We start from the raw sequence: 13,091 nt of genomic DNA, 5'->3' as shown, positions 1-13,091 counted from the left end.
GAGAGTAGTTTAAAGGGGATGCATTGGAGTCTAATGGAAAAAAGCACTAGGCTGGTAATTGGGAGACCTGGGTTCTGGACCCAGCTTCGTTATGGGGTGACCTTGAGTAAGGCCTAAGATCTAGCAAATGTGGCTAAAAAGTCCTGGCCCCCCTCCCTCCCAGTGCCATTGGGAGACCCAGGCCAGGCTATGGATGTGGAAGTCCACTGCAGGGAGGAATTGCCCAACCCAGAAATCCTGTCCGAAAGGTGATACTAAAGTTACTGGCCTCCGGGCCTTTCTCCCTAGCCTTTGAATTCATTTTCACTTGTTTGACTTTAATATCAATGTAATAGTTTGTGTCCTGTCCCTCCCACCGGCCATGGCTGTAACCAATTCAACAATAGTCTCTATGTAAGCCCATGTCTCAGGTGCTGGCATGACAGAGACCAAAACTGCCAGTTCCTCTGCTGAACCGCCTTCAGGGCTGCCCCACTTCCTAGCTGCCAGAGCACATCTCTCCCCACCTCGCCCCCCCCCATTCCAGAGCAGGCTTGCTTGACCTTGGTTGTGTCCTGGGCCTCTTGGGCAGTCAGCCTGGTGATGTCTGTGGAGGGGCCCCTTGAGAACTGTTTGTAAATGTATAAAATGCACAGATATCAAAATGATTACTACGTTCCCAATCCCTGGGTCTGAAGCCCTGCTCTAGGCCCACCTCCCCATCTCACACTACCCCCCAGCCCCCATTCTTAGATGCCTTTGCTGGGAATGGACACCCAAGCTCATGGCTCTTTAGGGAAGTCCCGCCTTCCTTCACGGCCCAGCTCAGGTGCCACCTTGTCCAGGAAGCCTCCTAGGGTCAGGCATGGTCCACCTTCCCCTCCTCAGAGTTCTTACGGCACTTGGTCCAGGACTCTTTCATTCCCTTTTGTGTCTTAGTTATTTCTCAGTGTGTCTTTCCAGCATGAGTTTGTAAACTCCTTGAGGACGGGAGCAGTACTACATTCTGAGGCATCAAAGCGTAGGAAAGGGCTGGACTTAGGAGTTCCCAAACACTTGGGTGCAGATTCTGGCTCTGCTACTTCTGGGTTCTGTAGCCAGTCATTTCACTGCTCCCTCAGTTTCCTCCTCTGTGAAATGGGAATAATAATATCTGCACCACCTCAGTATCTTCCTCTGTAAAATGGGGGTGATTATGTCTGCACTACCTCAGTTTCCTCCTCCATAAAAATGGGGGTAATAATGTCTGCACTACCTCAGTTTCCCCCTCTGTAAAATGGGGGTAATAACATCTGCAGTGCCTCCTTAACAGAAATGTTATGGGCAAAGTACTTGGTAAATGTCAAAGTGCTTCTGTTATCATTGCTCATGTTCCCAGAGTCCAGCATCGCCAAACTCCATAGGTACCTAATAATCCTCTTAAATCCAGTAAGCACTTATTAAGCACCTAGTGTGTGCCAGCCACCCTACTGAGGCACAGGGGGTACAAAGAGAAAAGAGAAAAACCAGGCCCTGCCCCCTGGGAGCTTCCATTCTTTTGAGAATACAAGACATTCAAAGGTAAAGAAATCCAGAGTGGTAATTTAGAGGAATCAGAAAAAGGAGGTTTGCCTTCCTTTGGGAGGAAAGCCCAGAACGGATCCTCACAAGGAGAAGAAGGGAGTGCATTCTAGCCAAGGGTTGGGGGGTACACATCCTGTTGGGAGGCACAGAGGTGGATTCTCTTGTATAAGGAATGGTAAGTATCCATATGACCTCAGACACTTACTAGCTGTGTGACCCTGGGCATATCACTTCACCTCTGTCTGCCTGAGTTTCCTCATCTGTAAAATGGGGATGATGATAACAGCACCTACCTTCCAGGGTGGTTGTAAGGACTGAATGAGATAATATTTGTAAAGCACTTAGCACAGTGCCTAGCACGTGGCTGGTGCTTAATAAATGCTTGTTTCCTCCCTTCCTGTGATTCTATAAGCAGGCCAGTTTGACTGAAATTAAGAGTCCTTAAAGGTAAGTAATGTGAAGCAAGATGAGAAAGCTAGGTTGTTGTTGAACTATGAAGAGCTTTCAATTCCAGGCGGAGTTTTGTATTTTAATTCTAGAGGCAGTAGGGAGCCACTGAAGATCCCTGAGCAGGGGAGTGATATGAGCGATGTTTGTTAAATTGGTTAGAATTGAATGGCACTCCTCCAAGGGGCGGAGTGTGCTTTGCCAGCTAGCCTGACTATAGTCATGTCTCTCCCTATTCCTCTGTAGTGGAGGAAGCATCATGGGGATTCCCACGAGTCCAGCAAGAAAGCCAGCAAGGCCTCGGGCAAAGAGCACAGTGGCATACGGATCAAGCACAAGAGACAAAAGTCTGCCAAAGTCCAGTCCCAATTGACAGGATTCCGAAGAGGAGATGGACATGAGGAAGGTAGGCCTTGCCCTTGGCATCTCTTTGCTTACCACCCTAAAGGAAGCTAGATCTCCACGTCAGGAATGCTCCAGATGCCCTAGAGGGTCATGGGAGTTGACCATGGGGACCTAGGTTCTGGCCCTGGCCCTGTTTGTTCTGCACCCTCTGCAAGCCTCAGTTTCCTCGTGGGTAAAATTGAGATTAAAATGGCGCTCGCCTCAAATGAGGTCGTGCTTTAAATTGGAGCATGTCAGTATTGGCGTTACCATCACAACTGTCATTATTATTCATACTCTTTTATTTTGGGGCTCAGGATCTGCTGACATTCTTCTTATGTCTTCCATTCTCTTCAAATGATGTCCCCAACCCTCCCCACAGGCTACTTGGAGAAGAAAGCCAAGAATAATTTCCGAGACTTCATCCCTGTAGTTCTGAGTAGCCGGACCCGCAGCCAATCTGGTGAGTGTCTCTCTTGGCAGCTGGAGGGTGGGGATGGGGCGTAGTGGCCACCAGCAGCGTGGGCCTGGAGGCTGCTCCAGGGCATTTGCCATCACTCTGGGACACCTGAGCTCTGAGCATGCCCGATGCTGGTTTGCGGACGACTATGACCCTTTCTCAAATTTGACTCCGGGCCCTGGTGGTACCTTGCCAATTGACATCCTTGTCAGGTCATTTAACCTCGAGGGGTTTCAGCCTTTGGGAAATGGGACATATTGGTAGGTTGAGACATCTTCAGAAGTCAGTAGGCCCCCAGAAGTTCTCTAGAGTCCTCCCGGTTTGTGGTGGTCCAGCCCACATTTGCAAATGCTAGTCTTTCTTAACTCCTCCCACTCCTGCCTTCTTCTAAGGCCAGAATTACCTGCCTGTTTATTATTATTACCCTTAGTAAGGGGATGAGTATTATTAATATTAACGGCACTTGGATGGATCTGATTTCTTTAGGGTTTACAAGTGCATCCCTCAGTCAGTCAACAGGCAGTATTAAGTGCTAGGCATTAGAAATATCAAGAAAGGCAGTAGCCCAGTGCCCAGCACACAGCAGGCACTTAAATGCTTGCTTGCTCTTTGAAATATTGAGAAAAATAATGATAAGAGTAAGCATTCTTTTCTAGGTAGGGGTTGGATTTGGTGACCAAGAGATACTGTAGTCTAGGTCTGCCCAACCTGTGGCCTGCGAAAGGATTTCTAGCGGCTCGTGAAAAATGTGGAGGATATAAATACAGGCCCGCTGGCGGTATGTGCTGTTGTGCAGGCCTGCTCTAGTCCATGCAAAGCATTTTGTAAGAAAGAGGACAAATGATGTTGTCCCCAAAGAGCTAACGATCTAATGGGGGCAAAAGGCTATGATCAGGATGTTTAGGGGCAAAAAAGAAAGAAAGGCTTAGGTCTTCCGTTAAAAAAAAAAATCTAGTGGGGGGAAGGGCCCTTTCCACTGCAGCAATTCAAGTCTAGGAACATTTGTATCGTTACTCATGATAGGATCCTCATGAGAATAAAATGAAAAAATTGTTTTCAAGTGTTTAAAAAAGGAGAGAGACAGAGGGAGAGCTAGTCCCTGTCCTTGAGGGGTTCACATTCTAGAGGGGAGGCAAGAAATAGAAGGGACTTGGGATGGGGGAGGCCTTGGCAGCTGGGGGAAAGACCAGCTTGGAGAAGGTGGTGTTGGAGCAGAGCTTTAGGGGAAACTAGGCATTCTAATGGAGAGAGGTGAGGAGGGAACTAGGCAGCCTTATTTCCCAGCTCCAGGACCCATCAATACTCTTTTCCCTATACCCTGACTAGAAGCTGAAAGGGAGACGGTACTTCGGTAATGGTCACTTCCCCAACTGTGAAACTTATTTTGTGGCTTTGAGCAAGTCCCGTTCCCTCTGCTCTGCAAAATGGGGGTATCAGGGCAGCATGGTGGAATGGTTAGAGGTAGAGTTGAGAAGACCTGGATTCCAGGCTTGCTTCTGACTCATACTGGTTTTGGGACCCTTGAGAGACCATTGAACCTCTTGGTACCCCAGGGAATAAGACTAGAAGTTATGGGACAGTTGCTGGACTGAGAAGAGTTTCCTTACCTTTGAGTTTCCTGTACCAAGAAAATCATTGGTGTACCTTCCTTTCCCTCCACCAAAAAAAAAAAATGGGCTACTAATATGTGTCCTTCTGGCCTCAGAGGGTCATGGTGAATGAAGAGTTTTATAACTCTTAATGCACTAGAGACATCTTGTTTAGAGGCGTCTCCGTGCAGAGCTGGAAGTGTTGAGTCGTTTCAGTGTCTGACTCTCTGTGACCCCATTGGCAGAGATACTGGAGTGGTTTGCCATTTCATCTTCTCCAGCTCATTTTACAGATGAGGAAACTGAGGTAAATGGGGTAAAGTGACTTGTCCAGGGTCACACAGCTAGTAAGCGTCTGAGGCCAGATTTGAACTCAGGAAGTTGAGTCTTCCAGACTCTAGACTCAGCGTTCTATCCCCTGCAATGCCACCTAGCTGCCCCGGCCATCAGGTCCACCCTCCCATTTGATATCTGAGGGAAGGGACTTGCCCAAGGTCACCCAGCCAGTGTGAGCCAATCAGAGGTGAGATTTGAGGCCAGATCTTCTGAATTCCAAGTTGAGTGCAAAAGCAATGGTCGGTGGGAGCCTTTTGCCCCTGCCTCTGAGGGTGGCGTCTCATCTGAAATGGTTGAGTGAGTTCCTGAGCCCTCCCTTCTTACCCTGGGTATGTTCTGTCTGCAGGGAGCCTTTGCAGCACCTTCACCACTACGGCCGAGTGTGAGCTGGGCAGCCCGGAAGTGTTCCGCATGCTGGAAGAGCACCAAGAAGAAGTGGGGCTGGGCGGCAAACACCGCAAGCGAAAGGCCCACCGCTCCTCCCAACACGTGAGCCGCCGCTCCCGAGGGGACCGCTCCCTGGCAGATCGGGCCAGCCGGCACCTGCGCAGGGCCCGCGAGCTGCCCTGGAAGATGGAGTCCCCGAGGCAGCCGTGGGACACGGAGGACGAGGAGGAAGACGAAGACGAGGACGAGGAGGAAGGCCACGTGAAGAGGAAAAAAAGGAGACGGCAGAAAAACCGCAAGTATCACACTGGGGAGTACCTGACGGAGCGAGAAGAGCAGGCGCACAAATCTCTATGCCACCAGCGGCGCAAGGCCCGGACAGGTATGACCAGCTGTGGCAGGAGCAGCTTGCCAGCATTAGGTGCCTAGGAAGTACCTTTTGGGGCAGTAGTCTTTGCTGCTCATCATTGGGGAGCCAGACAGGAACCTAGATGTGGAAGCGATGGGGACCTCAGAGGCCAACCTGGGTCCTCCCCCACTCCACCCCCATTTTCTAGATGAAAAAACTGAGGTACTCAGTGGGGAAGTGACTTGCCCAGAATGTTAAGTCTCAGAGCCAGCATTTGAGCGCCCATTCTCCTACTCTGAATCCAAGGCTCTTTCCATCGCATCATGCCGTCTCCCCAAACATACCTTAGAGGCAGCAAGGTGCCTTGGAAGGAGCGCTGTCTTTGGAGGGATTGGACCTGGGTTCTAGGCCCAGCCCTGCCACTTACTAGCTGTGTGACCTTGGGCAAGTCCCTTCCCCTCTCCGGGGCTCAGTTCCGTTGTCTGTAGAATGAGGTGGCTGGACCAGCTGATCTCTAAGGATCTTTCTGCCTCCGAATCCCCCACATGCTAGGATCCTTCGAAGGTTCAGCAGTCTCGCCTGGGGTCATGGCTGTGGCCTGTCCCTCTGCTGGGCTGATGACAAGTGTCATCCCACAGAATCCTAGGTCTTGAGCTAGAAGGCACCTCAGAGCCACTGAGTCCAGCCCTCTCATTTGACAGAAGAGGAAACTGAGGCCCAGAGAGGCCGTTACATTCACATTTGAAAACCAGGTCTTCTGCCTCCAAAGTCCTTGCTGTTTCCACCACGCCACAGGCATTCCCTTTATGACCTCTGCCTCCCTGGAGCAATGGAGGGCACTTTTTGGGTATATCTCCTGGAGGGAGGGGGTAGCCATGGGATAGAATATAACTAGAGTCACAGGCAAATCCTGGGAGAAACAGACAGACCGAGCAGATCTCCCTGAAGGCCGGCCGCCTAGAAAGGTAAGGCTAGTGGAGGAGGGTCCAAGCAGCAAGGTGAGGCATCAATAGTGGATAAGCCCAGAGCTGGGCCTCCCACCCACCCCTTACAGGCAAGATGTGCCCCTGGACAAAAGCTGGTTTCTCTGATTTGTGTACAGGGTACATAATGATTTCAGAAAGCCTAACTTAATTAGCAGATGGTTCATTAGGTGGCTGGGCTTTCTAATGCCCTGGCTTTCCTTCCTCCTACCTTCCCACCCTCCCTGTGCGGCTTTCCCAGGGAGTTAATCTGTTAAACAAACACTTAGGTGAGCTGGAGAGAATGCCTCCTTCAGGGGTCCTTTTGAAATTCGAGTCTTCCATCTTGGCTTTCTGATTGGGAGTCTGGGAGGGAAATTGAGGTTCTTTTCAAGCAGAAATATACTTAGATTGCAAGTCAAGCCCTCAAAGCTTTGACTTCAATTAAAGCCAGAAGGGCAAGGCAGAGAAAAAGTTGAGTCTCAGAGAAGAGGCTGAAGGCTAGCGGCCTTGGATTGGCCAGCCCTAGACAAGTAGGTGGCAGAAAGAATGAATAGAGATGGCTTTCCTCGGATGACCCAGACACCGCCACATGGCCTCCCCAAGTCACGGGTAGCGAGGGCAGGCTGACGGCTTACTTGTTCCCTTGGGAGAGTGATCGCTAGGTTTTCAGACAAACAAAAACCTGGTGCGGGCTAGGTAAGTGTGGTTGAATAGACCGAGGTTTGAGAGCCAGAAGGGACCTTAGAGGTCATTCAGCCCACCTCCTTCCTCCCTCCCTGCCCCCTGCCCCAATTTGCAGAAGAGGAAACTGAGGTAAGTCACACATAGGATCCTACATCTAGACCTGGAAGAGACCACAACTCCCTTCATTTTACAGATGAGGAAACTGAGGCCCCCAGCCGTGAAGTGACTTGCCCAGGGTCACAAAAGCTACTATCTGAGGCAGGATTCAAACCCAGTGATTCCTGACTCCTAGACCAGGATCCTGTGCTCTACACTGCACTGCCTCTAAAGAGGACGGGACATTCAAAGGCCTGGCTGGGTGTAAACTTGGGCAAATCCCTGCCCCTGCTTGGCCCCTGCCTCACCTTTCAGAGAAGGGCTTGGGCTAGATACCTTCCACCTCAGTAAATCTGAAATCTCCTGAGTCCTTTATGCCAGGACACCCCTCCCCATCCCGCTTCGTGCCCTCTCTTCCTGTAGCAAATGTCTCTCATGATTTACTCATCTCCAGCTGTTCATCAGCATCTCCCGTCTCCATTAGCTTGAACTCATGGACCCTGTGTTGGGGCAGTGGGAAGAGAGAGGAAGAGCAGGGAAGTGAGCCCTGGGTCCTCTGACTCTGGGTGACCCACGTCCCCTTGCCATTGGCCTACACTGCCTTCTTGATGCCGGCCTTCTGATTTTTAGACTGTTTATATGGAGCCAGGTATGTGCTTGGAATTTCCAGTGTCGTTAGGCTGTGGTCTTTGATCTTCTCCAGGAAGGGAGTCCGGAGCTGTCATCCCAAGCTGCCAGACTGGTCATCGATTGGCCGAATGGGTATTTGACGGATTGGGCTTTCCTAGTTCTTCTGGGTCTCGAGGCTGGAGACAGGGCCTTGTTTGCCTTATCTGATCTTCCCTGCAGTGGAGGGAGGCGGAGCTTAGCCAAGGCTAGGAGGCTTGGAGTTGTGTGTGGCAGATGGCTTCGGTGTGTACACAGCCCGCCCATCCTCCCAGAGATCAGAAGTTCAGATAGCCGACTCAGGGTTCGAGTCCCATGTGGTCACGGGGTGAGCACAGGGGGGGCCACGGAAGAACATGGCGTTCTTGGCCGGGGAGTTGTTTGAGACATCTGTCACCTCTGAGCCTAGTATGTCCAGCACAACTTATGCTGACTCGACACATTTGGGGGGGGGGCAGTGAAATGCTGTTAAATTCTCTATCCCGTCCAAAGGGAGTCTGGGGCCAATGATTAGGGGCAGTTAACAGGACAAGAGAAATAGCCCTCCTGGGCAAAGAAGACTCGAGGGAAGGCTCAGTCCCTGGTGGTAAACAGGATGCTATGTGGGGCCAAGCCCAAAGTCCCCAAAGAGGGAAGCTAGAAAGGTAGTCGGGTTGCAAACCCTGAGAGGGACAATAATAATGTAAATGGCCAGCTAGGTGGCACAGCGGATAGAGCGCTGGGCCCGAAGGCAGGAAGACTCATCTTCCTGACTTCAGACAAGTCACTTCACCCTGGTTGCCTCAGTTTCCTCATCTGTAAAATAAGCCAGAGAAAGAAATGGCAAGCCACCCCAGGATCTTTGCCAAGAAAACCCCAAATGGGCTCACAGAGAGTCAGACACAACTGGCAACGATGGAACAAAATAAATAGTGACGGGGGTAGCGCGGTGGCCTGGGAGTCCGGAGGACCTGAGTTCAAATTCAGCCTCAGACACTTGACACTTATTGGCTGTGTGACTCTGGGCAAGTCACTAACCCCATTGCCTACCTAAATGAATGAATGACTGAATAGTGATGGTAATAATAGCTAGCATGTAAGGTTTGCAAAGCACTTTACATACATTGTCTCATTTGATCTTCACTATAACTCTGTGGAGTAGATACTATTATTGCCCCCATTTTATAGACAAGGAGACTGAGGCTGAGAGAGATTGTGACTTGCCCAGGGGCACAAGCTCGTCCATGTCCGAGGCAGGATTCCTGACTGGCTGTCTCCTGTAGTTTCCTCACTGGAGGCGGTGGGGCCTGCTGTGCTGGGCCGCCTTTTTCCTCCTAACCCATTTCTCGGTCCTCCTCTCTGAGGCTCCACCACCTTTGCGGTAGCCTGTGGCTTCTCTCCCAGTTAGGAACCTGCAGGCTGTGCCTTTTTAATTTGGGAAAGGGTTGTCATTGTTTTCGTTTTTTAAACCTTCAGTGTTTCCCCACTGACCTCTCAGATCAAGTTCAATTCGATTTGATCCAATCCAACAAGCAGTTATTAAGTGCCTACTATGTGCCAGGCACTGGAAATACAAGGACACAAGTGAAACTGGCCCTGCCCTCAGAGACCTTAGACTCTTTCTCCTGGAGCAATGTGCCATGGACTTAAGTAAATAATTCAAAAGTAATACCAAAAAAATTTTTTTTTTAAATTTAACAAATAAGAAAAAATAAAAAATAAAGTAATACAGATATCTGGAGCACTTAATAGTCTTCCTGCTTGAAGCTCTTCTGTAATCTGCCCCCACCCTCACCTTTCCAGGCAGGGCTCATTCCTCCCAGGCCTTCCCTGGGCCAGCCAACTAAACTAGGCCACTCGGTCACCCGGGCATGCCCTGGAGGCGCAAAGATCTTGAACATCAATCTTCTCCCCATCCCTCTTCCACTCCGTAGCCAGCACTACTGTTCCCTTGTCTTCCTCATTCAAGTGTGCCCCTCATGGGGCTCTGCCCTCCTCCCTCACCCCAAACTTTGGCAAGGCAGCTTGTTGTAGCAGACAGAGACCCAAGTCTAGACCCAGGATTTGGGTTTGACTCATGGCTCTGATGAATCTTACCTGTGTGATCTTGGGCAAACCCTTTCCTTTCTCTGGACCTCAGTTTCCTCAACTAGAAAATGAAGGTGTTGGACTAGATGGCCCCTGAGCTAGGCTCCTGTGATCCTGGGTCCCTTTTAGCTCTAGGTCCTATGATATTGTGGTTTGTTTATTCATTTCAGAAGCTTTTGTTGAGTGCCTACTGTGTGCCAGGCACTGTGTTGAGGGCTGGGGATGCCAAGAGAAAACCCGCTTTGGGGAGCTAGAGATCAATCACTTGATGCAGAAGCAGCACATACTAAGTGCCCGTGTTGTGCCAGGCACCGCCCTGGCACAAGGATAACAAAGTATGGTATGTTTCTCTGCACACAAGGTCTGTGATTGGGCCCACAGTGTGTCCAGCCCTGTGATGCCACCAGGCACCGTATAATGGGCCTTTACTGTATTCTGAACAGAGAAGGCTTTGCTCAGCTCAGAGCAGGCAGAGCCACAGGCTTTGATGGGCACTCAGAAACGTCATCCTTGACTGTGTTAAAGGGAGCCTGGTATGGGATCTGAGGAGGCAGGCAGCTGGACTCTGGGGGGCCTACTGGACTTGGGGATTGGAGCTGCTGTTAGGCTTCCCTGGGAGCGTTCCAGAATCTCAAGAGCTGAACTTCAGATGCTAGACTCGGAGTCCAGGGAAACCTCGGTTGGGATCCTGGCTCCGACACTTGGAGCTATATGACCCTGCACCTCATACTTTCCTACTCTGTAAAATGGGATTGATAATGCTCGCCCTGTCTCCCAGAATGATAGTGGGGACAGAAAAGTACTTTCAAATGCTCAGGATACTAGGGCAGAGGGGGCAAGGAGCTCCCCACTCTCCATTCTGCTAACATTTATCAAGCACCTCCATTCACCAAGGCCCCGGGCCTGAGATTGGCCCTCGGCCACTGGAGGAATAGAACTCTAGATAAGTATAATACGTGGGAAATGGGAAGGGGCAAAGGAGATACCCCTGGGGCGGCTAGGTGGTGCAGTGGATAGAGCACCAGCCCTGAAGTCAGGAGGACCTGAGTTCAAATCCAGCCTCAGACCAAACACTTGACACTTACTAGCTCTGTGACCCTGGGCAAGTCACTTCACCCCAATTGCCTAAAAGAGAAAAAAATGTAACAAAAAAAAAAGGAGATACCCCTACCTAGAGCTCTTAGAAAATGGGAGGATGGAGAAATCACTCTCAGTAGCATGTAAGCTCCCTGAGGGCAGGGCCTTTTTCCTTTTTTGTCTTGCTATGCCCCTAGTTGAACCATGGGAAATGCTTGGTGGATTGAATTGGTGGGACTCCCATGGGCCTTGGGGGACAACAAGGATTTCAGTAGGGGGAGAGGCGGGGGAGGGCAGGATGAGCTCAGGGAATGGAGAGCATTCCAGTAGGCCCCAACCCCAGAGTGTGTGAAGAGGAGTCTTAGGAAATAAGCCAGGAGGAGTGGGTGGGAAGAGTCAGGGAGACTCTGGTACTAGTTGTGTGACCTTGGCAAATCACCTAATCCCCCTGGGCCTCTGTTTTCCTCATCTGTAAAGTGGGGGTGATACTAGAACCTACCTCCCAGGGTTATCGTGGGGCTCAAATGACATGACATATGCCAGGCACATATACATATATATATGTATGTAATAACCTCATATATGTTCTAGATTACATGTATATACATGCATACATGCATACATGTATGTAATAACTTCACAGAGTTATGTAAATACCGGCTCTTCTGATTCTGTGTGTTTTGCCCTGTAGATAGCGTCCTCAAGCAGGGGAGAGGTCTAGGCGGGTGGCCGTGTTTTCCTCCTGGTATTGGTAGTGGGGATCGCTGCTGGTGGGAACAGAAGAGTAACTTGACCCCTTTCCCTGTTAGTCTCTAGCACCAGAAGGCGCATCCTGGATATTTGACGAACTTCTTGCTGGGCTCATAAGGTTTTGAGCTAGAAGGACCTTACAGACTGGCCTTCATTTTATAGATGAGGAAACTGAGCCTCTGAGGCCCGTTCCAAGCCCAAGGCGATGCGCTCTGATGTGGGATGGAGAGTAGGAATATATCTGTCACCCTCTACCCCAGACCTTGAAGCCGACTTCCCTGACCTCTCAGATGGTCCGGCCTTGTGGGCTGCCCCCTAGTGGTCGGGACTGAAGATGTCCCCTGCCGTAGAGAGGGGCTGGTGTGATGAAATGCTGTCTGCTCATTCCTTCACCCACCACCAGTAACCCTAAGTCTCATCTCATTTGAGTGGCACAGAGCACTTTGCTTGCAGGGCTCATGTTTATTGCCCCCATTTCAAAGAAGTAGAAACTGAGACTGGAGGGAAGTGACTTGCCTGGAGTCACATAGCACATCAGTGTCTGAGGCAGGATTGCCACCTAAGTGTTCCCACCCCAAGAATCCAAGGCTCTAGCACGCCAACCATGGACATTTATTATGTGCCTTCTGGGTTCAGAGCGCTATGTGAGGTGCCAAGGAGATAAGAAGTTTGAAGAAATCCAGGTCCCTGCCCTCATGGAACACGCAGAACAAAATATTGCATGATAGGGAGGCTCCAGGAAGGCCAAGCAAGGATTCCACAAGCAAAGAAGGAGAGGGAGGGCATTTTAGGCATGAGGCACAGCCTAGGCAAAAACCTGGAGGCTAGTGTGGCTACTCCAGGTGTGTCGTGAGATCCAAACTTTTCTCTCATCTTAGCCTTAATGGGTGCCCTTGAGCAGGCAGGTGCAGGAACCTGAGGGCCCTGTGGAGGGGAGCCCCCTGATGTCTTTCCTTTCTCATCTCCCCATCAGATTCTAAGTCTCGGAAGCAGAAGAGCTCGTCCCAAGGCTCTGAGATCCGCCTGAAGACCAAGCACTCAGCATCTTCCCGTGGGTCTGGAGATATCCCAGTTTTTCCCAACGGCTTTCTGGAAAGCCACCTGGAAAAGGTCACTTCCCTGAGCAACCTGGAGAAGCCATCGGGGAAGCGCAAGTGTAAGACCAAGCATCTGGTTGGCCCCACTGAGGAGGGCAAGGTATGTGGGCCCACAGATGGTGGGCAAGGAGGGAGCCAGTGCTGGTGGGGGATGGGGGCGGGGCAGTAATCCAGACTTCTGCTCTTGTGATGGGG

At 50.7% G+C, this 13,091-nt stretch overlaps 1 protein-coding gene across 2 annotated transcripts in view; it reads left to right on the top strand.

Moving 5' to 3' along the window:
- Positions 1 to 13,091, top strand: part of BCORL1 (BCL6 corepressor like 1) — a 71,629-nt gene that overhangs the window by 36,453 nt on the left and 22,085 nt on the right. For both annotated transcript variants that reach the window (XM_027836309.1, XM_027836300.1), the window contains exons 7-10: positions 2,236 to 2,395; positions 2,756 to 2,836; positions 5,105 to 5,527; positions 12,773 to 12,996. In XM_027836309.1, coding sequence (XP_027692110.1) covers positions 2,236 to 2,395; positions 2,756 to 2,836; positions 5,105 to 5,527; positions 12,773 to 12,996 — 888 coding nt within the window. The remainder of the gene's footprint in view (positions 1 to 2,235; positions 2,396 to 2,755; positions 2,837 to 5,104; positions 5,528 to 12,772; positions 12,997 to 13,091) is intronic.

This window comes from Vombatus ursinus, unplaced genomic scaffold (genome assembly GCF_900497805.2).
Source record: "Vombatus ursinus unplaced genomic scaffold, bare-nosed wombat genome assembly UNPS02004437.1, whole genome shotgun sequence".
NCBI lineage: Eukaryota > Metazoa > Chordata > Mammalia > Diprotodontia > Vombatidae > Vombatus > Vombatus ursinus.
Note: the sequence above shows the minus strand (reverse complement) of the source record. Positions and strands in the feature narration are given on the sequence as shown.